Genomic DNA, 25,453 nt, shown 5'->3' with positions numbered 1-25,453 from the left:
TTTTAAGAAATATTTTCTTAATGTTCTTACCAAACTTACACTTGCTAAGCCTCTTATGTAGCGTCTTTTTATAGACGATTTTCAAAAATTTAAAGTAACACTTCGAGCTTATCTTTTGTCTAAGTGTATATACATATGCAGTATGTATGTGTATATGACCAATGTGGCCGACCAGCTGTTGGCGCTCAACGGTTGCTCAGTGCTGCCAATGCGCGCACTAGCTCCTCTCGCTCTCTCCAGCTCTTTCCACGGCACCCTCCATTGTGCTTTCTCTGCTCACCTGCTGGCTAAGCTGAGCTTAAGAGTGACGTCGCCATCTCTGTCGGCGTCGCAGCTCGCTCGCGCTGCTTTTATATGCGCTGCGCCGGCGCAGTTGAGGAGTCAGTTTTGTTAACAACTTTGAGTCATTGGGACGTGCTTTGTGTGCTGTGCTGTGTGTTAACAATTATTACAAACGATTCGCATCATGTTGAATATACGAAATGTGATTATACTTTTATTTTCCTGCCACCTATTGTTGGCCGTCGATGCTGGCAACAAACAGAAACAACAACAACAGCAGCAACAGCAGGGGAATCAAGGTAGGTTGCAAGGAATGAATCAGATTCAGTTTCATGTAAGTTGCGGTGAAAATTAAATAAAAGTCACTGGTCTAGGTAGATTCTGAGTGCTTCAGACCAAAACAAAAGTAAAACCGGTTTCTTTCTTCGGTTGCGTCTTTTGCCGGCTTCAGGTGCTGGCCAGACAGCAATATGGCTGGAGACGGACTTTTGTCTTGAACTGAAATATATTAGTCTGATAAATAGTATATTCTAACGGTGCTTAAAGCGGTGCACAAAATGGAAAACATTTCAAAAGAAACAAAGTAAAATTTTTTTGAAAACCAATAATGGTAGAAATTATAAAGATTGTAAGTAAAATATAAATTGCTGACATATTTACTCAAATAAATGAAAAGCCACTTCTTTAAATCATATTAATCACCAAATTGAAATTGTTAAGCTTGAAAGTAACATTTTAATTTAAATATAGCACGAAAACTCTGCACAAAAAAGAATTAAGCAAGAAAACAGCAAAAATACTAGATATGTACTATTATTAAAACCTCAGGAAACAATTTAACTTCAAATAGATAAGTTCTATTTCAAATAGATTTTTTGTTTGTATTAGCAGAGTGTTTTTATTTAAAACTGTCCATTGTGGACAATCATTAAATTGGTTAAATAAACTTGGCACTACATTTATTTCATTTATGATGAAGTTGTAGAACCCTGCTATGCCCAGGGGAGGTCCAGAGGATGGGTCCTGAGCAGCCTCCTGGTCCGTTCGCTATTGTCCAGCAAAAATTCTAGATATGTACTATTATTGATACCTTAGGAAACAATTTAACTTCAAATAGATGAATAGCTAAAACAATTAAATTATTGTATTTTTATTAGTACTGCCATTTATTTCCCAACCAAAAGCCAGCCTACAAGAAATTCCCATAAATAAACACACTATAAACCCTGTAAAATCCAATATTCGCCCAAAATTTGTCCCAGAGCAAAAGTAAATATTACTTAAAGAGAACATATCGATTTATGGTGATTTTCATACAATTATTTTCACGGCCACTTCGTAAAAGCGAGCCCACAAACTCCATTAAAAATACAAACTATATACTTCTAAGCCACTAAAAAAATAAGCTCTGATATAGATTTACTTTCGCTACCGTTTCGTAAGAGTGAGCCCAAAAAATCAAGAAAACGATATAAACCCAGCAAGTTCTCCTAAAATTAAAGCGGGATAGAAAAGGTTAGTTGACCAAAAAAAAACCCCTTAAAAAATATATTAATAATGTTTCTGATATACTCGTATTTATTTTCACCATCATTTCCCAATGGCAAGCACAAAATGTCCATAAAAAACAATCCCTAAAAACCATATAACAATACATTATGTACGATTATTTTACAAACCCATTCAAAGTTGATCAACAAATCATATATGCCTTGTCATGGAAAAACAGTTTCCATGTGTGCCACTGACCCAACTACTAAGCCTAAGCCCCTCACCATCGGCTGGTTATGTAATGGGGTTTTGAATGCGTTGCAAAAAAATAGGGAAATGTCACAAATGTCACGATTTGCTAAGCTTGTGTTCACAGAGGAAACTGTTTTGCATTTGCAATTGTTGCAGAAATTTGGGAACAAGACCTTTCGGATACATTCAAAATTGAGGGCAGCGATCAGGGCATACAAAAGGTCAACCTGAAGTGTGGTGCCAACTCAATGAATGTGGTGCTGGAGACGGAAAAGCCATTTACCGGTGTCATGTATACCCGTGGAAGCTTCTACAAACAGACGCCGCCATGCTTCATGAAACCGACTGCCGTTCAGGGTGCCCGCACCCTAGAGATGAACTTCCAGCTGGATCAGTGCCAGACCCTGAAGGATGGTGACCTATATTCGAACATTGTGGTAATACAGAACGATCCGGAACTAATAACGCCCGGCGATTCGGCCTTTTCCTTGGAATGTGACTTCCGCCAGCCGCGCAGCCTGGATGTGGAGGCCAGCATGCAGGCCAGGGACAGGTAAGACAGTGTGTGTGAGAGGAATTATATGTAGTATATATATACGATCTGAACCACCTGCATTAGAAATCCACAAAAATTGCGCGGAGCACGCGCTGGATTCCGTCAGCATCAATAGCAACCTAATTACCAAAACCAGCAAAACCACTAAGTTCTCTTCCAACAAAAGTTTCAACCACAACAACTGTACATAAGGTACATAAGGTATATATATACCACAATATATCGGATGCCTTTTGTGCTGTGTTGTCGAAATAATCCTAATTCGTTTGGGTAGCGCCTTACTAACAATTACAGAAGCTCTCTAAACCCCAAAATGCACGAGATCGTCCTAAAATTTAGAAAAACACTCTTAAAATACTTTATAAAACAATTAATACAGATTTTGAGAACGTTTTAAGAATTTTTATGCCAAGTTTTATTTTCGTAATTTATGAAAGAAACATTTTATATAATGATGTGATCTTATATTTTTCAACTGATGATATGAACAACTGAAATTATAACCCATATGTTAACAATGTATATTACAACTAGGACTAGGGAATCAACTCAGCTAAACCTAATAAGCATTTCTGATATAGAGTATAGCAAACATTTTCTAAAAATTCCGAATTAGTTTGCTTTCTATATATGAAACATTTCCTTAGTATTTCCTAATAATAACATTTTCTAAATTTAAGGATGCTTGTAGTTTTAGGGAGCTTGCCTAAAATCTAGAACATGTATTTCTTTGAGTGTATGTAATTACAAACACACACAAGCACACACATGCAGACATATATAAAGCAACATGCATACATACATTCTACAGAGTGGCGACAGGCTCCAAAATTACACTCACTAGTCCCGATCCCTCGGCACCAACGGATACTCTACACAATTCGGTGTTTAGCAGCAGCGACACCGTCGAATACATACCAAAGTTTAGTAAACCAAATGAGACCATACGTCTGGGCACGGTGGAGGAAGTCACACTGCCTGTTGGCCATGAAAGAGACGAACTCTAGACACTCGCACGGCCACAACACAACAACAACATACACACACACACACCAACATACACTTGTATTTATGAAAGTAATAAGTATAAGCAAATACACCAAACAACAGGTGAGCTGCCAACACAAAGCTTTTAGTGGTATCCAATGTATTTGTTTTTCCAGCGTTCTTCAAATAAATATTAATTACTCTTTCATCAATACTCTTCGCAGGAAAATTGCAGAAAATGCCACTCAGGTGGCTTAAGGACGGAAAACAATCCACACTCAATCCAGTTCATGTATTTTCATACAATTCAGTTTTTCAATATCCTGTGATATTTTTTAAGTTTGGTTTTAAATAAACGATAAAAACAAATTTGTATTTAAAGTGTGTATGCATTCATTTATTGATTGTTTTAATGACCAATTAATTAGAAGAGGTCATAAGCCACCGGCCGCGACAGCCAACTTACACTCTACACCTATGTAATATATTGGCATCCTCCTCCCACGCAACTACGCTCAGTAACGGTAACCAGGACGCCATTACAATTTTCAGCAACTGTTAACTACAAACACTTAGATTTAAGCTATAAAAAATATATGCAAAACATTTTATTTTAAAAAATCCAAGTTAAACTCTAAAAACAAGCATAACAATAACAAAACAACCAGTATATTTCAACTTTTAAGGTATCAAAGTTTTTATTATATTAATAAAATAAAAAAAAAAATGCAAAAAGATTGCGGTCCAACCGTATTGGCAAGGCTGGCAGTGGCATCTCACTCCGGTACGCTATCCCACTACTGCCTACCACGGGAACTCTTGGCTGCTGGTTTTCACCCCTGGCCCGGTTCATCCCTCCTTAGCCAACCTGAATGACGTGGACTCCTCCACGGCACCCATATTGATGGCAAGCTTAGTGCGGACGTTCCGTCAACATGATCTGGTCCGCTACACAGAAAACCCCAGCCTCAGGCCATCCCACAATCAGACCTCACAGAAGCGTGATTACAGAAGATGCCAACCTTCCAGTCGAAATCCCGTTGTAAAAATGTTTCTCATAAGTCGCTTTTTTACCGACTCTGCAGTGCTAAATTCGACGCACTGTGTTACCGATGCACTGTTTTATCAACTGAATACAACGTTTAGTGTGACCTCAAGCAAAATTAATAATAATAATAAATTGTTTTATTTCCTATATTATAATAATTCTGGCAAAATTGTCTGCATGCCAGTATTTAAGCATTTTTAATGTGCATAAACCATTTCTTAATGCTTGCTCAGTTTTTGCTTGTTTATGGTGCTGCCCATCATAATCGAATGGTGCAGTGCTTTGCGGTCCGATGCCACAGCTGATTCTGTGATGGGCAGCACTACAAATGCTCCTACTCGTGGCTTATCAGTTATTGGGTTAATTTCGCCAAATTCGGAATGCAATATTATATATAATTATATTATACTACTGTAGAACAAAATTTCTGAGTGTGTAAATAAAAAATCAAAACCATTGTGTCAAACATTAAATCCTTAACATCTATTAATTCGTTGACGACTCAAACAGTGCACGCAGGGCATGCGTGGATCATTGCAACCAAACAACCTTATCTACGATAGACCAATGCATATATAGATGTATGTGTATGTACCTGCATTTGTAGCATTGCGCATCTAAAATTACACAAAGGCAGTCAATATTTTAAATTAAATTTGCAAAAGACGGCGAAATTAATGAAAAAATGGACCAACGCGTGTTTTTGACGCTGCTTTTTGTTTTATGCGGAGCTTTTAACGTGCTGATTATCAAGTAAGTGGATAGATAACTGCGTAAAAGAAAAAAAAAAAACAACGGAAAAATTGAATTTTTTTAGATGGTCGAATCAGCAATTGGTGGAATGCAGCGATGGCATATGGCGTCGATTCCAACATCCTGTGGTGCTGACCCTTCTCATCTTTCTGGGTCAGCTTTTGTGCTTTTTTGTCTACAAACTAACATATCACTTTGTCAGCCGACGCGGCGTAAGTATTCAATAATCAATAAGGTATTATCTAAATGTACATGAAATGTTTTCGCTATCTTTCCAGTTGGGTGCTGATCAGGATCATATATTGACGCGAGGGAGCAGGGAGTTCCAACCCTTGAGCATGTTGTTGCCGTGTTGCTTGGACACCATTGCTACGATTTTGCTGTTTACCGGCTTGTATTTGACTTATGCCACCAGTTTTCAGATGATAAGGGGTGAGTAGCTCTTATCACTGTCGCCTCTTTGTCTTTGTTTACACTCACATGTTTTCTTCTGTGTAAGCAGGCGTCGCCCTGATCTTTGTAGGCCTCTTCAGCACCATGTACTTGAACCAAACACTCACCACTCGGCATTGGCTGGCCATATTTACAATAACTTGTGGTATTGTGGACATACTGGCTTTGGATGTGCAACGTGTGGACTATGATTCGAAAAGCTTGCCACATACCGATCACAATACCATATTGACGGGTGATCTTTTGATCATTTTGGCCGAAGTACTGCATGCCTTCCAGTATGTGTATGAGGAGAAACATTTGAAGGCATCGGATTTGGTGCCGTTGCAGGCAGCAGGCTGGCAAGGAATCTTTGGCACAGTGATTACACTGTTCTTGGGAATTTGCTTGCACTTTGTGCCCAGTGCCACGCCCTTCAATGACAACTCACGTGGTGTGTTCGACGACCTAAGCGACCTGTGGCCACAATTGCAGAGCAATACATTGCTTGTATTAGGCCTCGTTGGGTTTATATTCTCCTGCGCCATCTACAGTTTTGTTGGCCTCTCCATTGCTAAGTTCTCGTCGAGTGCTAACCGCTTGCTGGCCGACGGACTGCGCGTCTATTTTATTTGGATATTTGTCATCATGGCCGAATGGGAATATATAAACATTATCACTATCATGGGCTTCGTCATCTTGCAAATGGGCACTATACTTTATCGTCAGGCGATCTTTTTGGAATGGTACCGTGCGTTCTTGGCCCGCTTGCAACGCACTCGTTACTCGGATCTGAATGCTGATACTGGACCTCCACCCAGCAGTCGTCCAGCTGACGTTGTCTAGACTAGAATGTGGTCCTAACTATTGTTAGGATGTAGATTGTATCGTAGTATGTGATATGGATGGCGCTGTTGAGATATTTGGCTGATTTTCAAAAATATGAATCTAAACAATAAACTCCTAAAATTTAAGTAAATATCAATTTATTTCAAACTCAATATTTTATTTCTTGATGAAGGAAAAATACACAATTTCTCTATAAACATATATGTATAATTTTTTAATGTTCAGATTTCAAACAGAAGCAACTTGTGGACCTGTAATCATGTCTTTATCACTTCTTGGCCAATACTGCTCTTGAATTTTTAGAAGTTCCGCAGGGTTGATTGACGAAATTTCTAGAGGCCCATTCAAAGCAACATCCAGGCACTCCATCTGCCGTGACATCGCTAACATGTTCTTATAAAGTCTCTAGCCATTTGGTCCAACTTTCTGATGGTGTATGCGTCTCTTGATTAAATCCAATGGGATTATAGACGATACATGCCACTTCTTGATAAAATTCTGAATTATAAAACAGAAAAATTGTTCTAACCCCCATAGTACGTACGAAAAGTTGTGAGCTTGTTTAGTTTAAATATATGTATGTATATATTTTTATTCAGTTTTGTATACATATTGCTTTACAATATTTTCGTCATGTTCTTCATTTTACTATTAAATAAAATTGTCGCTAAAAACAACTAAAAATGCAATCCTGACTAATTTTATGGTTATTTAAGCAAAGAAGGAATTATCCCGCGTACTAAACGATATGCAATATTTATCTCGCTTTATATCATATGGCATATGTAATTGTTTGTTTATATTTCTATATAGTGAGCGCAAATAACAACAGTTATAAATTAAGCTAAAAAGAAAAACATACTTCGATATATAATAATTGTCATTTCTATATATCTGTGAGCTTATTGTCATTTTAGTAGAAAATTTCGCCTGTACTTTTTAATATGCAACGATATTTTTTTCTCGTCTTTATAGAGATAGCGTTTGTCTTTCAGAAAAATAAATATATGGGAAACTTTAACAACTGCATATATAAGCTGACTATGAAATAATCCATAGCTTTGTCATACACCTGCACTATTTCGAAGCTCCTGCGAAGTTTGACGATCTTCATTCCAGTATAGAATTTACAATTGGGACAGCATTTAACAGCAACAACATTAACACATTTACGAATTTACACACAATTAACACTCAATAATAAACTAAAATGCCTTTAGACCGTTTTGTTCCTTCGATTACGGATTCGTCTACTTCTTCTGCACGCCTAATAGGCCCTCGGCCACGCCCAGATAGTAGACGGTTTGAGCAATACCGAAGAGCGGTGCAATCACAATCATTCGGCAGAGCCCGCCTTTGAAAAATGCCGTGGGTCCTTCGTGTTTGAGCGTTTTGCTGAAAGGTGCACAGAAAGATAAACATTTAGTTAATAAAGAAAATAGTAAACTGTATACAAAGGAAACCTCCTCTTAAAATGCAAATTTGGTTCACAACTTTAAAAATAAAAATGTTGTTAGTCTTAGGAGCGATTTTATACCGATTGTTCCCATAATTTCTCTATATGATAAAGTGCACCAAAATATGCCAAACATGAATAATTGGAATATAAAAAATCGATATATCTTCTGTAGAATTTAAAAAGTATTCGAAAGTGAAAACCTACGTTATGCAATCGGAAATGCCCTTGAATTCCTTTTCGCCATCGGCCTTCTTGATTGCCTGCAGACGCGTCTTGACCACATCGAAGGGATTTACGGCCAAGGCAGCCGTGGAACCAGCCGCTAAGCCAGCCAGGAAGGAACACCAGAAGACCGCCTCGCCCGAGCCATCATTACGTCTCGGACCCAATTCGTTTAGCGTCGCGAACAATGGGAAGTATATAACTGAGAATGTAACATCGCGCAACCCCGTTGCTCCAATGCCCTTATAGAGCCCTAAGATGCCCCTCTCCCTCAGCAGCTGTGTGGCCAATTGTGTGGCCGTAATTTTCTCCACCGTTTTGCCCGCCAGTTTGGCAGCCGCCGCGACACGTCCAGCGTCCTGCATTTGAATCTTCAACAGCTCCATGGGTGTGGTCACAACTATTTGGAATGCACCGGCCAAGCCACCAGCAATCATTTGACTACTCATCGGCAGTTTGCCATCCTTTGTGGTCAATTTGTGACGGAAGTAATCGTTCGCTGTCAGCTTAATGGCCTTTTCGGGTGTAATAAGCAAGATATTGACACCCGATCCGCGATACATGCCGAAATACCCTTCGGCTTGATACGTTTTGCGAAAGCAATCGAACCTGCCATAAAGGAAAATCATATAGATTTATGTATATTTTTAGAGAGGCTCTTTATTAAAGAACTAACTCACATGCTATTGTACATGCGCTCGCCATTTGGTCCGACTTGCTGATTCTGTAGACGCGTCTTCACCAAATCCAGGGGAAATACACAGGTAACGCCAATAATACCCGCAATGCCGCCGTTTATGATTTTTGGCAGTAAACTGCAAAAATCCGATAAAATTTAACATTATAGTTAAATTACTTAAGTAATGTATCGGCAAGACGATATGAACCGCCATACATACATAGTAGACGTATATGTAAATAAGCTATTAAATATCAAATTTAATATCATTGGTAAAACAATTGATTTTAATAACCATTTTAATATTCAAGTGTACCTAATATCGATGTTTTCCTTTACATCATCATTTTATAACATAAATAAATTAAATAAACCAATAGAAGCGTTTAGAGACAATCGTATACACGGCGTTTTTCCACCTTTTTGCGATACCAAAGAAAATTTGTTTCCATATTTCAGAACCCTATAATTGATTTTAAACTCGAGCTGCACAACTTTATAAATGAACAAAGAGTTTTAATATATAGTATTATACATAATAATATTATATATAAATATACTGGTACTACACAAAAATTGTGGCCCAACGTTTCATGTTCAAAGATGGAGATTTGTTTGTTTGTTTTAATACGTCTCTGTTCTGTATTCTTAATTCTTTTTTAGCCTAAACGGATAGCAACATACACCTGAGATCAGCTAGCTAGATGTGTTGTAAATTAATAAGCCAAATAAAATCAGAAGAATAACAAAATCTTTTCCTTGGGAAACAACTGAAGATAAGATAACAATTTAAGATTTTGTTTGTCTGCAGTGGATAGCAACCAAGAAAAGAAGAACGTTTATTGTCAACAATGAAGCATGAATTGGCAAATTGACAAATATTTGTGAATTGCACTGCGCTAACTTTTGTATGAACATGAACCCATGCATTAGCATATTTACTTGACGTGTAAACGGGGAAAACCGCCGGCACACGCACATCAATGCGGCCTTGAACTTGAACGAGATCAGAGTGGCGTTGCCAGCTCAGTGACAAATTAACGTTCGATAGAAAATGATTTGAACATGATTTTGACCTCCAGACGAACTAAGAAAGGCCACAGATATTGTTAATTTAGCAAAATTAATATTAAGAATATTTGGTAATTTGCCAGCAAATCGTACAAATTCGCACATATACAATACTTGCGCTATTTTTGTTTTGCGTGCCGTATAGGTGTGCACAATGTTTTGTTGGAACAGCCGCCAAGCATGGGGCCTGAGCAAAATTTGTTTCACTTTCAAAAATAATCAAAATTAAATAGAAACATGCATTTTCTTTTGTCATTGCATTTAACCTTGGCCAGAAGGGTGACCCATTTTCAAAATTTAATAGGCGTGCGAGGCAATGATGTAAATAAGGATAGACAGAAAAGAGCCCAAAAAGAGAGGGGAAGAGCATGTAAGAGGGACGCCCACACGAGAGCAACACCCACGCTTGCTTAGCTGCAATTTGAGGCGAATACTTGTCGGACTCATCTTTTTAAGAGCTAACGAGCTAGAGATGAGCGAAAAAGTTCGTTCTAATAACTGTGATTTCGTATGAAGCAATTTTCCGGGAATAGAGTAATATAAGTATAACTTACTAAATAATGAAAACAAATTCAAACGCACTAATTCTTTATATTTTAGGTTCCTTAAATTCTTTGAGCTTACGGACTATTTTGCAACAAAACTGACGACAATCCAGATATTAAGATAATAATCATTTAAACATCCATTGAATGAAACTTTAAGTCTTGTTATTGTCGGAAAAATCGACATTTCTTATGAATCAGCTGATTTAAAAAATATTGCAGTATTTCTTAGCAATAAGCTTTGTATTAAATACTCTGTCACAAACTGACAACTGCTCATCTCTATGGCGAGGGGCGTTAAAACTCGCTTGTTATCAGTCTATCAATAGAACCATTTATTGTATTTATTTTATTTATTATGATGAACTGTAGACAACAGTTTTTACACTTCGTGCTTTGAAAATATCACATTTATTATTTGCATTTAATATTATTTGATATGCTCTAATTGTTTGTTATTGTGATAACTTACGCGAATTGTTGTTGCTTTGGCTGCTGTAGCGGCTGTTGTTGTTGTGGTTGTTGCTGTATTGCTGCCATGCTGGAAAATTAGTGATACACATACACAAATACATAAGTATATTGATCCATTTCTTTATCGGTTTTTTAAAGCATTTTATTCTAAGGTGTAATTTATAGAATAAACAAAACAAAACTATGTACATAGAGTATATCACTTTATATAATAATACATCATTGTTTGATTGATAGACACCACTTATATACATATGTATGTATGTGTGTATGTTGAAAGCTGTGGTAAAGCGTAACGATAGTCAATTGCAAATTAAATACGGCGTTGGGTTTATTGACATATGTATGTACATTAGTAATATATAGACATACATATGTACATACTATATATGTATATATATGTACAAAACGTTTGAGAGCCGCAATCTCATTGCAAATATCAAATTTAAATTTTTGCAAGCATGAAAAGTGGTTCATTAGCACAATAGCCAGTGCCATTTTTAAATTATCAACTAAGGAAAGTTTTGTTGCTTAAATAACGCTATTATGCTTAACTGAAGATAAATAACGGTTCCACTTTGGACACATAAAGATATCAGAGCAAGAAAAATATGAAGAGCGGCCTTCTACGACAATCGTCGACACTCAACTTTGTTCACGGCATACATACAAACATATGTATGATAAAACAAAATTAAAACATTTTAGATTAAAGCCATCATATAAGTGTTATTTTGTTGCCAAGACCCATTATTGATTATTGCCCAACAAAGAGGCATGCCGACGTTTTCTCTTGGTTTTATTGTCTCGCCGCGTGTTTACTACCCGAAAAGGAACAGGTAATATAAGAAAAGCAAGTTAAAAATTTGTCCAATCAGCTGTTAAGCGGGGCTTGAAAAAATTGCTACTTGTGCGTCTATTTACGTAATCTATGCTTTTCTTCTTTACGCACACCTTTAATAAATTAAATTGATTACTTTATATTGTCGCACTATATATACATATGTATGTAAGTATGAGAATATTGTATGTATATGTTTAAAAAATTTGGCGTGTGATTGTTTGTGTCGACATCGCGTCGCCGGGCAGCCAAACTCACTCTCTCGTTGTTTTTTTGTTGTGTAAATTGGCTGTGTTTGTTTTGTGTTAATTGACTTTTATTCACTTTGCACTTAATAATTGGTATTCGATCTAAAACATCTAATAAGTGTATACTTTTAAAGTTAATTTCACTTGTGTTTCGACTTTTCTTTCGCGCGTCCGCGTCGCCAATCAGACGAAAGCACACTGGGATTGGCGATGAGCATTATTTCTAAGGCTCATCGCTATCAGACCAAACATTGAAATCGATGATGCTATCGACTGTTATCTGCATTATCGATAATTACCGCCCACCAAACTCATTGCTATAAAAATAAATGTTATTTTTCAAATTTATACTCAGCATGCGTTGCTGCTCCACTAAAAATGTTAACTTTCTGATAGAACGCCTTCCGTTCTCAACACAACTTGGATTTGCCGGTGTTGTATGCATAATTGTATTTTATACTTGATTGTTTTTATGCCCTAATAGATATTCTTATTGGTCTATTGGTGCGATGTAAAGTGAATTCAGTGTATTCATATTGAATTTCATTCAATTTGCATAATTTTAGGAAGGAAATAAATACATATGTATGTACCTTCGTTTTAGAGGATTTGTTTGTTACAATACATCTAAATAAATTACTTTTGTATAGTTCAATTCATTTTATTATAAGTTAGTTTGAAGTACTACATTGAATACTTTTAATGAGGAAATAAACTAAATAAAAAATGTATTGAATGGAAGTAAAATTGGTTGTTTTCTTTTAAAAACTTGCTACATAACATGCAATAGAATTATCAACGGCGCTTGCGCCCCTGCGCGGATGAGGAAGTGCGTGATGGGGACCGAGAGCGGGTGCGACGCCCCTGTTTTCTGTAGCTGCTGCTGCCATGGCTGCGACTGCTGCTGTGACGTGACGAGCGTCTATAGCCATCGTCATCATTAGAGCCGCTGGAATGGCGACTGCGCTGTTGTTGCAGTCGCTTGTATTCACGACTGTCGCGGCTGTCACGGTTTCGGTGTTGTGGCTGGCTGTCATGATGACTGCGATAGTTAAAGGACTGATGATACTGTTCATATTTGTGGCGAGTACGACGCTCATCCCTACGCCGACTACCGTGAGTCTTAGAGGCGCTGCTTCTGCTTCTGCTGCGGCTACTGCTGCCACCCGATGTCGAGGAACTTGAACTGCTGCTGCTTGAGCTACTGGAACTTTCATTGCTCGCAGAGCTGCGTTCGCTGCTGGTACTACTGTTCCTGCTTCGGCTCCTACTTCTTCGACTACTGCGATTTCCACGGCTCTTGGAGCTCTTCGACGACGTTTTGCTAGCTTTGTCGAGCGCTTTGTCGGCAGCGCTTAGCATACTAGCCACCGATTCGGGCATTTGCAGCAAGGCTGTCGCTGGATTGGGCACAGCATGCATATAAGGAGATGGCTTGGTCGTTGTCACAGTGGCCGATACTGACACCGGCGTTGGCATTGTAGTCTGCTGCTGCAACTGACTTACATAGCTGGTAATGTGGCTCGGTTTGCCATCCTTGTAGTCGCTAAAGCGAGTAGTGCGCTCCTTGCGACTCAAGCGTTTACCTAATAAATATAAAAGCAAATAGAACAAAGTCTTTTCCGAAATTATTTCAGCAACTTGCCATTAAATTGTTGCAGTTTATTTTCAGAGGCACCAGTTGTTTTTGTTGTGGCCGATTCGCGTTCATGTTGCGTCTTCGACTCAACTTGGCTGGGTGGTTCAGGATTTGTCATGTGCCGACGGCTGAGCTCGCGTCTTTTTCTAGCCTCTGCTTGATCATGCTCCAATCTTCGATGATGTTGCAGCTTTTCTTCGTCGAGCTCTTCCTGCTGTGCCACACGATCCTTTATCTCGTCAATGACCTTTTCAAATGCCCTTTTGCTTTTACGTATTCGCGCCTGCCAACAAATGACATTAAAAAATGCATTAATACTCCCTGATCACTTACCTTTAACTCATCCACGCTAAGCTCAGCACTTTTATCTGCATCCTTGGGGTCCGATGCGTTATCACTGTTGCCATCATCATTCTCGTGGTCCTCATCCTCACTCTCACTAGAAGAATCGCCATAAGCAGCTAAACCTATAATTCATATCAAATCAAGTGCTAATTGTGGCTGCCATAGAATAAGCTGGAATAGGGCGCAATATTTTGTTGTTTGACTTTGTTTTGAAATAGAGATTTGGCAAAGCTTGGAGAGCATAGTAAAGAATTGAATTGAAAGTAATGGATAATGCGACCCATAAGTTGGTTCTAAAGACCTTTATGTACAAGAAAGCTGGGCGTTGACAAACATTAATTGAATGGCTGCACTGGCCAGAAGATATTTAGTTGTGGGCAGCACTGGCCAAACATTAAATTTTTTAAAAATAGAAGAGTTTTAGATGATAAAACGCCACTCCCACGATACTAATATATATTTTCACACAGATAGTTTTTGAAGTTGATTAGAATTCTGTTGTGGGGGTATATATGTATAGTATGTAAGCAAAACACAAACTACCTATGAGAACAAAATAGTACAAGAACATAGGAATTAATTGAAATGTGTTACTTACCCAAATTGCCGGTAATGGAGGACAAGGCGCTTTTGCGAATCACTTGGGCTGATGACGCTTTTGATTTACATACACATACATATACATATTATGAATATATAGTAAATTTAACGTGTGATTGATAGTTTTGAAATATCAACAATTCAGTAAAAATAATATTACAAAAAAAAAAAATCACATAAAATTATTATTTTCCACAATCTTGCGAGCACAGCCAAGTGGCACAATCCGCCGGCTTATAAGATCTATGAAATCACTTCTTCACCTGTTATATATGTATGTATGTGCGTGTTTTTTGTGTTCTTATGCTAGCTACTTACAAGAGCTAACACACATACTTATTTAATCATTTAATTAGACTGTAAGAAAGTTTAGGAATAAGCTTAATGTTCTACATCTTAAAAAGTACCTTTAGCGCGGTGCGCTTTGATTGTTTCTTGTGCCACGGCGGCAATCTCTTCATTAGTCGTCTCCAATAGTATTTCGGTTAGTGTGCGACGCACAACAAGCATCTAAACACGTTGACGTGTATATAACAAATATGATACGATTTAAAACGTATGTTGAGTACATATAGTATCATTTTGGGATGCCTACCAAATCGGCGAGTCTTTCTTCGTAGGTTTTACCACTTAATGCTGTTGCATTGGAATCCTTTGTCTGTATCTGTTGTGTCTGTGCCTGGGCATGTGTCGCAGGCGTGTTGGTAACAATATCCTCGCTGTCACCATCCTCGTCATCAACAGCATACTCGCTTTGAAATTGTTTGTTGCTCGTTTTACCCAACCTCAATACATCGTTACCTATTATTTGAGGAGCCCTTGGCATGTGTAAAACCTCATCAGCAGCGGCATTGGAATCTTCACTGTCGCTTGCCTGAATTTCAAGTTCAAGTTAATTCAAGCTGATTTTTATGGTCGCACCATGTTTTTTGTTGTAATTGTTTTTTTTTGTGCTTTTTTCTCTTTTTTTTGTTGCAACCAATTTGAGTATATTTTTTCGCTTTTTAGGCGGCACTGAGTATTGAGTGAAGGATTTATGCAGCCAGTTGCACTTTTTTACTTACCATATGCGAGATGTTCAATAGATTAACAGGTGTTGTTAGTGTTTTGCTTGATACTTGCTTAACATTGGTCTCTTTTTCAATTTCCGGTGATGTTGGCGTCTTCGGGTGTTGACGCTCTTGTTGCCTTTGTTTTTCGCGTTCCATTTTCTCTAAACCCTCTCTGTGAGACAACAATAACATTAACTGCTATTAGTTTTTAGCCCTTTTGTACGAAATTCAAAAACCTTCATACCTTATCCAAGCTGGCAACATTTTTCGTTTGTTTGCATCAATTCCATTTGTGGGGTTATCATTGCCGTTGTCACTTTGTTGCTGTTGTTGCTGCTGCTGTTGCTGGTGATGTTGCAGTTGTTGTTGCGGCTCATTCGGATTGGTCACATTTAGCTTGAGTAACGATGGTATATGCGCTGTGGGATTAGGAGGAATATTGTCGGATGACGCCGGCACATTGCCACGACCCTGCCACATATTCCAGTGCGAGACTCCAACTGAAATGCAGTTCGATTGTTAAATCAATGCGTTATGAAACGCAACTAGCCTCACTCACCCACACCCACGCCCCCACCCACATCGCTGCTGACACAATCATTACCACCCATACCCATTCCCAGCCACTGCGATTGCGTAACTATGGGCACGGGAGGGGGCGTGTTCATGCCGTCCACCCGTTGATGTGGCTCATTGTCCTCGTTATCATCCATATCCATGTCCGCCTCGCCTTGTTCTTCCAAGTTCCGCTTTAGCGGTTGCTTCGTCGTCTCTGTCGGCGGATGCGTTTGTTGTTGATACTGTGCGGTATTGCCAATAATCGGCGGCGGCGGCGCCACAAGGCTAAAATTAGCCAGTTGCGGAGCTGATGCTCCACTGTCGCGCATGTGTATCCATTGCTGGGCTAACTTTGCCCAATCGATGCTCATTCCCCCGCCGTGCATACTTCCGCTACTTGCCGTTGTGGCAGCTGCAGTTGCAAGAAAATGCGGCGGCGGCTGTCCCACATACTGATTATTGTGCTTCTTGTATCCCAAATCCGTGTTGGCATTGCCACCGGGAAACATTTTATCAACTTTACGTTTACTTTTCACTGTTCAAAATCATTAAATAAGAAATTTATTACGTTTTTACAGCACCAACGCCATTTTTCTCTTGCTTCACACAATTTTGCCATTCACAGAATCAGCTGACAGCTGTCATTCTGTGGGTGTGTGTGTGTACGTGCATTTTATTGCCATTCACCCAGTTATACACGCGCTTTACAATTTCAAACGAACGGCATTTTCATTTTTAGGTTCAGCTGCAAGACACACATAAATTGAATTACTAAATTGTCGTCTAATTGTAAAAAAACGTGCTTGTTTCTTATTATTTTTGCTGTTAAGTTGTGCAAAAATGTCGCACAAGCCTACAAGTGTATTGCGCGCCAAGGAAAATGCATTGCCCAAACAAGGGGACCAACAAGGACGAAATGCAGCGGCAGCTATTGGCCTAGAACAGCAGAAAAAATATTTGCTTACAAAAATGGTATAAAGATCATATATAACGACATAAATTAAGACGCATTGACTATACTCCCATTTAGAATGTGCAGACAACCAGTGAGAATTTGGCTCCAAGCGGAAGCAAGAACTATCCAACTGTTGCAACAACAAAAAACATTGCCCCTACCACGACTGAGCATCCAATCAAGAGAGTTCCGACTGGTCAATCTAACAAAGCTGCAGTGGTGCCCAAAACGCAGCCCATGGCAACATCAACATTCAGGGCACCGGCAAAGAAGTCTCCACCATCAACCTCACAAGCCATTAATAAAGCAAATCCTAGCAACAACAATGCAGGTGCAGTTGCCAACCCAGCTGCTGCCACTTCCGAAAATACCATCAATAGCACTGATAATGATAAGCAAAAGACTGGTACGTATAACTTACTAAATGGCTTCCTAGCATTACTTAAAAGTAAAAAAGTTTTCTAGAGAGTAAGTTGGATAACGAACCGAATTTGAATACAATTGCGATCAGTAATAAGTTAGTTATAGTACTTCTATCATGTAGCTGCTAAAGAAAGAATCGTTGAAAAAATCACTCTTTAGTACCAAGAACTTTTTCTTTTATTACGAAGTCTTAACAAAATTAGATATTTATATGTACAATATATATATATATATATAATCTAAAGTATCATCGAAATCTACATAAAGGAATGATCGGTGGAACAAAGTGTACGTATATTGGGCTAAGTCGTTCTTTAATTATACATACATATATTCTTAGCTAGAAATATAATAGTCATCAGCTAACCGCAGATCATCTCTAAAATTAGGTATAATTAGTCTTGTCAGATGAACTTTTTCATCGCAAAAACGTTTCATTTTCATTCATAATCCTCAATTAAATGCTCTTCCAACAGACACCCAAAAGCCCAAAAAGGTCTGGACATTGAGTCATTTCGATATTGGTCGTTTGCTGGGACGCGGCAAGTTTGGAAATGTGTATTTGGCGCGTGAAAAGGAATCCCAATTCGTGGTGGCTCTCAAGGTCCTATTCAAAAAACAGATTGGCGAGAACAATGTGGAGCACCAGGTGCGTCGTGAAATCGAGATCCAATCTCATTTGCGTCATCCGCACATTTTGCGACTGTACGCCTATTTCCATGACGATGTGCGCATTTACTTGATATTGGAGTACGCGCCACAGGGTACACTCTTTAATGCGCTGCAGGCCCAGCCCCAGAAGCGGTTTTCAGAATCTCAATCGGCCATCTATATAAAGTCTCTGTCATCGGCGCTAATTTATTTGCACGAGCGCGACATCATCCATCGCGATATAAAGCCGGAGAATTTGTTGCTCGGCCACAAGGGTGTGCTGAAGATTGCCGATTTCGGTTGGTCTGTCCATGAACCCAACTCTATGCGAATGACCTTGTGCGGCACTGTCGATTATTTGCCACCGGAAATGGTGCAAGGCAAGCCGCACACAAAAAATGTCGATCTTTGGAGTCTCGGCGTGCTATGCTATGAGTTGTTAGTGGGCCGTGCTCCTTTCTTTTCGAATAACTACGACGAGACTTATAAGAAGATATTGAAAGTGGATTACAAGCTTCCCGATCACATTTCGAAAGCAGCCGCACATTTAATATCAAAGCTATTGGTCCTTAATCCACAGCATCGCTTGCCCTTGGATCAGATTATATTGCACCCATGGATTGTGGCGCACACCCAGTGAGAGCCGATTATTAAATTACACCGTTTAGTTATTATTATTTTGTTTAAGTATTCAACAAAATTAATTTTTTAAATGTTTATGCATGCAATTAATTTTATTATATTTCAAGTAAAGTTTCTGTGTTTCCTCCTTCTATGAGATGGCAATTTTGTTCGCATTTAACTTTCATTCATATATATGGATATATACTTCAGTTTTCAGACAATTTTTTTGACTTACAGGCTACAACTTACATCTAGAGGAGAGCAGAATCCAACTTACAAATACCGATATGGAAAAATGAATTCAAAATATAATTAAGTGTGTGTAAACAAAGCGAAAAAAAACAATACTATATTCACAAGAAGTCCAGAAGTATTTATGAATTGTTATCAGCCTTTCGGCACTTCCCATGAATATAGTAACAGACGCAATCTGAAATGAAGCTTAGAGACTTTTTTATCACAGAAAATAAAGTACAATTTCTTGCGATTTTTTCTAGTTAAGGGATACCGTTTTGTGAGCATGATCTTTGTAGTGGAGTGGTGCAGTGTTCTATCAAACAAATTTAATGCTAACAATGTTTGTGCTTACGAGCTAAGGCTTAAGAGTTACAGCTAGAAATGGACATTGAATGGAATTGGATTCGATCAAAAACATGATGACTTTGAAACTTTCAAATGATTTGAAATCAAAATATTATGAACATTATATTATTCACTAAGAAGAATACGAATATTTCTTCATAATCAGCAAGCAGCTTTGGAAAGAAATTGTAGAATTATTCAAGGCTGATGCTAATACGAATATTACATCAACATTAACAATATATACAATTTTCATTAAAGCTAAACTCTGCTGGAAATATAAATGATTTTGTGTGAGAGGTAATGTTAAAGGTATTTAAAATTTGCGACTAATTCTTAGAAGAAATGTTATTTAAAATATTTTGTTCGTAAAGGGAAACTTTGCTAGAAAACTTAGTTTACAAATTTCGAGGAATTAATTAAAGGGTTCATTTGTAATTTACAAAATGTCAAGCCCGGAGTACATACTGTTTGAACTTATAGGATTATATTAAGATGGAATATTCTTTGAATATCAATATCATTTTCGAGATTAACAGACACATTAGTACTTTAAATAGCTCTCACTGGGTGTGCTAGAAATATTATTGACTTAGACTAATTATATTGTTAATTCAAGGTATTATATGGGACTTACGCAACTTAAAGCAGAAAGGTGATGCTATTTTAAATAGAAATAACTTCAAGGAGAAATTAGCCTTGTTAGACGTGTTAGAATGAGGTTAATAGTTCCTATTCCATGCCCATTTTTGCACTGCAACTTAATTACATTCTACCAATGGGGTTAATTTCTTAATTTTTCTTTGCACACATCCCGCTTATATAGATACATACAATGTTGTTTTATGCACTCTGACTGCATCAAGCGGAAAAAGCTCTTGGAGCTCAATGTCTAATGGCCTCAGCGCCCTGTTTTCGTTGCGGAAAGGAATAGTCATCTTCTGTAAGAAATAAAAGTCGGGCTAGTAATGAAATACGAAATTAATTTATAAGCTTCTATCATATTTACCATCCTGATCCTCCTCTATGCCATCATCCAAATGCAGTCCTTCGGGAAATTCTTTGCCCTGATCGCCAGCGATTTCATTATTCAAATTCTCAGCATCGAGTAAATGTTGTGGCTGTTTAACAGCCACATCGGCTATATCGTCGTCATCCTCGCCTGCCTCGTTGGCTTGGGCCGGCTGCTTATTGTTAGCTGCCGCATCCTTTACGCCTTCGTCGTTGTTTCCAGCAGCTGGGGCAGCCGCATCGCCATCAAAGAAATGATTCTCGGCCGCAGCTGCGGGTAAATTAAAATTTTGCTCATTCATGAAATCCTTAACCTCGTGAGCTCCGGAATCTTCATTTGGTTTGGGCGCTACACCTAATGCCTTGCCCTGCTCTAGATCGTTGACAGCATTGGCATAGCGATTGTTTTTATTGTCATTGCCAATCTCATTCTTGGGCAGTTCTTCGGCGGCTGTATCCACATCAGCTGGATCGAGTTTGTTACTCTCGGCTTTGTCCTCGAAGTTCTCTGGTATGGGCGCCACGTTCTCGGGCAGCTTGCGTTCTGCGGGCTTGGGCGGTGGCATTGCCAAGGGCGGCATGCCGCTGCTGCTGCTCAGTTTAGGTGCTATCGAGGCATCACCAGCTTCTGGGATAGCGCCGGCTCCCGCACCTGCTGCTCCTCCAACTGAGCTGGCTGTGCTGCTCGGTTTCCGTGGCGCACTCAATGGGGACGCTGAAATGGCAAGGACGGGCTGCTCCTGTTGCTTTAGTTCGGCATCTGCATCATTGCCGGCGGTTTTTAATGATTTTGGCACAATCTGAAAGTTTTCAACAGAATTTAGTATCAGACTGTGATTGTTGCGTGTTGCGGAAAAAGGGAATAGTTGCAGCTGCTCCTGCTCCTTTCTAGACTGAGGCTTGATGTTGTTAGTAGAAGTTGTTGTTGCATTTGTTGCAGTTTTGTTAATTCTTATCAGATTTACCCCGCCGCCAATCCGATAGAATCCGTCACTCACTTGCACTTGTTCGTTGAAGGATTTGGAATTGCGCGGTTTCTCAATGCTGTGCACCAATTGTGATGGACTCGAGTTATGTGTGGTTTCCGGTGTGCGCGAAGCGGGTCTATTGAGTTGTTGTTGTTCTGCTGGTGCCTCTGCAGGTTGAACCTTAGGCACATAGTCGCAATGCGCCTTAAAATCGACTATGGTGGCCTCCAGACTGTGCGTCTTACGCTCTGAATCACGCAATAATACATCGTATTTTTCCTAAATGCGAAATTTTATGAATTATTTTTGGGAATTTAATAAAAGTAATTGGTTTGTTGTACCTTCCAAGCCGCCACCTCCTGCTCCTTGGCACTCTTGTCCTTTTGAAGTTCAGCGAGTAATGACTGCAGCTTCTGCTCGAATGCATTGGTGTCCTCCAAGTGCTGTTTCTTGCTCTTCACACAGTCCGCCTCCAAGTCGGCATGTTTCTTTTCCAGCAACTTCAGCTTGGTTAGCTGTGCCTCGTACTTCTCTGCCAACTCACGCTCCTTCTCCCCATGCTTGTGCTCCGATTCGCTCAGACGTGCATCGTAATTCTGCTGCATACTAATTTTCTCATTGCGCATCATGTCCAGATTCTTTTCAGCTGCAAATTTCTGCTCTGTCAGTGCTGCAACAAAGTGTTTAACATTAGAATATGTTTGCCACGTTTTCATTTACTTACATTGTAGCTGCTCGTTTAGGCCCTCTTGGTTTTTTTCGCAGCGTACCTGAAAGGCTCGGGTCTCGTCCAATTGGTTCTGAGACATGTGGTAGACAAAGATCATAAGGATAAGTCCAATAAACATTCCCAGGAGAATGCAAAGCCGGAGGCGACCCGAACGTGCAAAACGGGCAGTGGTCATCTTTTAAACTTTTATATTCAATTTATAATCTTTATTATTCTCTTCCTGCGGCTCTGCCTCTGTTGTGGCAATTCCGCTGTGTATGCAGTGTTGCCAGATCTCTGTTTTAAGACACAAAGAACTTTATTGCAAAATAGTGGGGTACCACTACTTGTACGACTTTTAAATGTTTACTGTTCAAAATCGAAAAATATTTATAATTATCTGAGTCTAAAGAGTAGGCTACAGTATTATTAACAAAACACTTTTAAATCACTTGTTCTCATGTAATTGAGCATGAGTAAAATTTTAATATCAATATGAAATTAATATTTTCATACATACCACATCTACGATCGTTGAAGTATAGAATAATAACTGATGAAAATCGAGCAAAGGCACATGCACTGCGTGCATTGTTTTTTTTTTTTTTTTTTTTGTACATATGTATGTATATCATAAATAGAATCTTACTTTATTTAAATCTTAAGAATCTCACCAAACACTAAAAACTTAGTTGGAACTTGGGTATTGGAGCCTACTTGCAATAGATGCCAATTTTTTTTCTTATTAGTTAAACACATTCTATTTAACTGCTCCGCCTTTTATAGACACAGAATTAAGCACTTTTCCAAATCCGATTCCCTAGTTGAAATATTAAGTTCAATCAAAGACAATTTTATTGAAATTATAAAATATCCTATAATTTTCTTTGATTTATTCTTGTTTTACATTTTGTAATGGTTAGAAAATATTAAAAGTTAGTGGTTATTATTTAAAACTCAGTTTTGTTATATGTTGTGTAGACTTATATTTTTAATATAGAAAAGTCCTAAAGAATGCGTTCCTTTTCTTTGTTTTATAATTTAAAATGCTTATTAAATATCAAAACCTTACATTAAATTATTTAATGTATATATTATAAATCGGTGTTTATATAATATTTACTTACATTAATACTTTAAAGACTTTAAACATACTAAAGTCTATGTTTATGTCTATGTAAAATTATATTTTTCATTTGGAATGACCTGCTTTATCAATAAAATGTTTTCACATTACGTGCTTTACATTTTGAAATGCTTCTCAAATATCAGAAGTAGTTCCATTTCGCTGCTTCACGTACGGATCTATCTTACCCCGTTCATAGTGTCCCATATTATTTCTATGTACTGTGTGGCATCCACCATTGCTAAATCTTTCGAAGCACATTTGTAGGGTGCCAGTAGAGCCTTATTTTTTCCCCCGCTGCTGTTGCGACTCCTGCTCATCTTGCTCCCGCAGTAGTCGCATCCTCTCGATGTCCTCCGCTCGACGCTTGTGTACGCGACTATTCTCGTAAGGATCAATTGATGCCCCATCAGTTTTGCGACTTTCTTCATAGTGTCCCCTATTGTTCCGATGAATGGTGAGGAGAGCGCCACAAACAAATGCTTCCCCACATACACCACATTTATACGGTCGCTCGCCCGTGTGACGACGCATGTGAATCTTAAGATCGTTGGACTGGACAAAGCTTTTGTCACATTTGTTGCATCTATAAGGACGCTGTCCCGTATGCAAACGAATATGACGAGCTAGCTTATTTTCTGAAATGAAAGTCTTTCCACAGATGCCGCACGTACTAGGCCGCTCACCAGTGTGAATGCGCTCGTGCAGCACCATATCCTGTCGACGTGGAAATGCTTTCGAGCAATGATCGCATTGGTAGGGATTTTCTCCGGTGTGGCGGCGTATATGAACTTTTAGGCTACTGGTGGCAAATGAATTGCCACAGTAGGGGCACTTTTCGCGCTTCGCAATTCGCTTTCGCTTAGTGGGCTTTGGATCTGCATCCTTCTCCTCCCCAAGGGCAGTTTGAGTGTCTGGATGAAATGCCTGCATGTGACGTTGCATAGTATCCATGCGTTTGAAAGTGCGCCGACAGGGAAGGCAGGTTAGCACATTCTGTTCGCTTAATTTGTTGACTTTTGGCACATCGGCAGCTTCAGAGTGTGCCTTTTTCGCATGCCTTTCCAGTGATTGTTTTTTGACAAAACTGCGGGGGCAAATGAGGCATTTATATGAATAGTTTTGTGAGCGATCCAAACGCGAGCCCAGCTGCGACGAATGAGCTTTATTGTTTTCATCATAGTTGTCCTTGACCACAGGCTCTTCTACTACTATAGCCTTGTCATGCTCTACTTCCAATTCCTTCGATTGAGACAAATTGGAATCATTGCATTCATTGTCTGGAAGCTCCATGTCGAACGTGGATAGCTCGATAACTTCCTCGCTCAATTCCAGCACGTCGATCTCGGTATCTTCGTTATCTAGCTGCTCCTCCAGCACAACCACCTTCATCTGGAGACGCACAGTTTCCATCGATTCTTTTGACTTTTCGACTTGACGTATAAATTCATAGGCATCGATTAACCGATTAAGACAGGACTGGCACATCAGAGAGGGTATATTTGGTTCGTCCCAGATGCACTGCAATTTTGATTGTTAGATTACTTTTATATTTCCTCGGTGTGGATCTTTTTTTTACCTTCACTTTCGTCACAATTTCCAGCAACTCGCAGAGCTGAATATTGAGTTCGCCATATTCCAAATTGTCGAGTAAGCTATATGCAGTTTCCTGTTGTGAGCAAATAAAGCAGACCTTTGCATCGATTTCAATACATGAAGTTAATTGCTTGGACCCAGCCATTACATTGCAAATCCCCAAAGAGCAGACCAACGACAAAAAACAAAACAAACAAACAGAGCTTCTTTCCGGTTTTGACAATCACAATGTAACGACAAAAAATAAATACATAAACTTCTTTCTGTTTTTGCCAATCACAATTTATTCGTGATTCTTGCTCATTGTAATTTTTATGTCTAAAGTCACGCTCATCTTTGCCAAATGTTAACATATGATTTAAATAACCTACTTGTAAACAGTAACTTGTACTTGTAACAGTAACATTTTTAAATGACCACGTACG

General features: G+C 38.8%; 7 protein-coding genes across 11 annotated transcripts; 3 read left to right on the top strand and 4 right to left on the bottom strand.

Annotated features, from left to right (window-relative positions):
- The first annotated feature begins 442 nt into the window (after positions 1-442).
- LOC115624267 lies at positions 443-3,877 on the top strand. 2 transcript variants are annotated; one of them, XM_030518892.1, is made up of 4 exons: positions 443-581; positions 2,182-2,578; positions 3,393-3,691; positions 3,793-3,877. In XM_030518892.1, the coding sequence occupies exons 1-3, from the start codon at positions 467-469 to the stop codon at positions 3,586-3,588; spliced, it is 708 nt and encodes a 235-aa protein (XP_030374752.1). In that variant the 5' UTR covers positions 443-466; the 3' UTR covers positions 3,589-3,691; positions 3,793-3,877. The 2 variants fall into 2 exon arrangements, with proteins under 2 accessions (XP_030374752.1, XP_030374753.1); XM_030518893.1 differs by lacking the exons at positions 3,393-3,691; positions 3,793-3,877 and adding an exon at positions 2,645-2,696.
- A 1,237-nt stretch (positions 3,878-5,114) lies between these two features.
- LOC115623698 (solute carrier family 35 member F6) lies at positions 5,115-6,851 on the top strand. The gene is made up of 4 exons (XM_030518174.1): positions 5,115-5,369; positions 5,434-5,581; positions 5,648-5,801; positions 5,872-6,851. The coding sequence occupies exons 1-4, from the start codon at positions 5,302-5,304 to the stop codon at positions 6,645-6,647; spliced, it is 1,146 nt and encodes a 381-aa protein (XP_030374034.1). The 5' UTR covers positions 5,115-5,301; the 3' UTR covers positions 6,648-6,851.
- Positions 6,852-7,304: 453 nt separating this feature from the next.
- On the bottom strand, positions 7,305-12,376 carry LOC115623639 (mitochondrial glutamate carrier 1-like). The gene is made up of 5 exons (XM_030518083.1): positions 12,200-12,376; positions 11,099-11,167; positions 9,012-9,146; positions 8,314-8,940; positions 7,305-8,045 (listed from the first exon to the last, which is right to left on the bottom strand). Exons 2-5 carry the CDS (start codon positions 11,164-11,166, stop codon positions 7,901-7,903), a joined length of 975 nt encoding a protein of 324 aa, XP_030373943.1. The 5' UTR covers position 11,167; positions 12,200-12,376; the 3' UTR covers positions 7,305-7,900.
- A 488-nt stretch (positions 12,377-12,864) lies between these two features.
- On the bottom strand, positions 12,865-16,991 carry LOC115623620 (arginine/serine-rich protein PNISR). The gene is made up of 9 exons (XM_030518042.1): positions 16,385-16,991; positions 16,070-16,325; positions 15,838-15,997; positions 15,369-15,647; positions 15,181-15,283; positions 14,772-14,828; positions 14,162-14,295; positions 13,835-14,111; positions 12,865-13,775 (listed from the first exon to the last, which is right to left on the bottom strand). Exons 1-9 carry the CDS (start codon positions 16,890-16,892, stop codon positions 12,985-12,987), a joined length of 2,565 nt encoding a protein of 854 aa, XP_030373902.1. The 5' UTR covers positions 16,893-16,991; the 3' UTR covers positions 12,865-12,984.
- Positions 16,992-17,126: 135 nt separating this feature from the next.
- Positions 17,127-19,190, top strand: LOC115623776 (aurora kinase C). Of its 2 annotated transcripts, none has more exons than XM_030518316.1 (3): positions 17,127-17,355; positions 17,423-17,744; positions 18,238-19,190. In XM_030518316.1, exons 1-3 carry the CDS (start codon positions 17,224-17,226, stop codon positions 19,050-19,052), a joined length of 1,269 nt encoding a protein of 422 aa, XP_030374176.1. In that variant the 5' UTR covers positions 17,127-17,223; the 3' UTR covers positions 19,053-19,190. The 2 variants fall into 2 exon arrangements, with proteins under 2 accessions (XP_030374176.1, XP_030374175.1); XM_030518315.1 differs by having other exon boundaries at positions 17,130-17,355; positions 17,414-17,744.
- Positions 19,191-19,884: 694 nt separating this feature from the next.
- On the bottom strand, positions 19,885-22,567 carry LOC115623775 (neuronal PAS domain-containing protein 3). Of its 3 annotated transcripts, none has more exons than XM_030518313.1 (5): positions 22,322-22,502; positions 21,939-22,267; positions 21,595-21,876; positions 20,628-21,429; positions 19,885-20,559 (listed from the first exon to the last, which is right to left on the bottom strand). In XM_030518313.1, exons 1-5 carry the CDS (start codon positions 22,500-22,502, stop codon positions 20,504-20,506), a joined length of 1,650 nt encoding a protein of 549 aa, XP_030374173.1. In that variant the 3' UTR covers positions 19,885-20,503. The 3 variants fall into 3 exon arrangements, with proteins under 3 accessions (XP_030374173.1, XP_030374172.1, XP_030374174.1); XM_030518314.1 differs by having other exon boundaries at positions 19,887-20,559; positions 21,628-21,876; XM_030518312.1 differs by having other exon boundaries at positions 20,628-21,876; positions 22,322-22,567.
- Positions 22,568-23,569: 1,002 nt separating this feature from the next.
- Positions 23,570-25,173, bottom strand: LOC115623760 (zinc finger protein 791). Its single transcript, XM_030518295.1, has 2 exons — positions 25,012-25,173; positions 23,570-24,953 (listed from the first exon to the last, which is right to left on the bottom strand). Exons 1-2 carry the CDS (start codon positions 25,171-25,173, stop codon positions 23,715-23,717), a joined length of 1,401 nt encoding a protein of 466 aa, XP_030374155.1. The 3' UTR covers positions 23,570-23,714.
- Positions 25,174-25,453: the final 280 nt, after the last annotated feature.

The sequence above is a fragment of the Scaptodrosophila lebanonensis genome, unplaced genomic scaffold, assembly GCF_003285725.1.
Source record: "Scaptodrosophila lebanonensis strain 11010-0011.00,11010-0021.00 unplaced genomic scaffold, SlebRS2 tig00000053-arrow-pilon, whole genome shotgun sequence".
NCBI lineage: Eukaryota > Metazoa > Arthropoda > Insecta > Diptera > Drosophilidae > Scaptodrosophila > Scaptodrosophila lebanonensis.
Note: the sequence above shows the minus strand (reverse complement) of the source record. Positions and strands in the feature narration are given on the sequence as shown.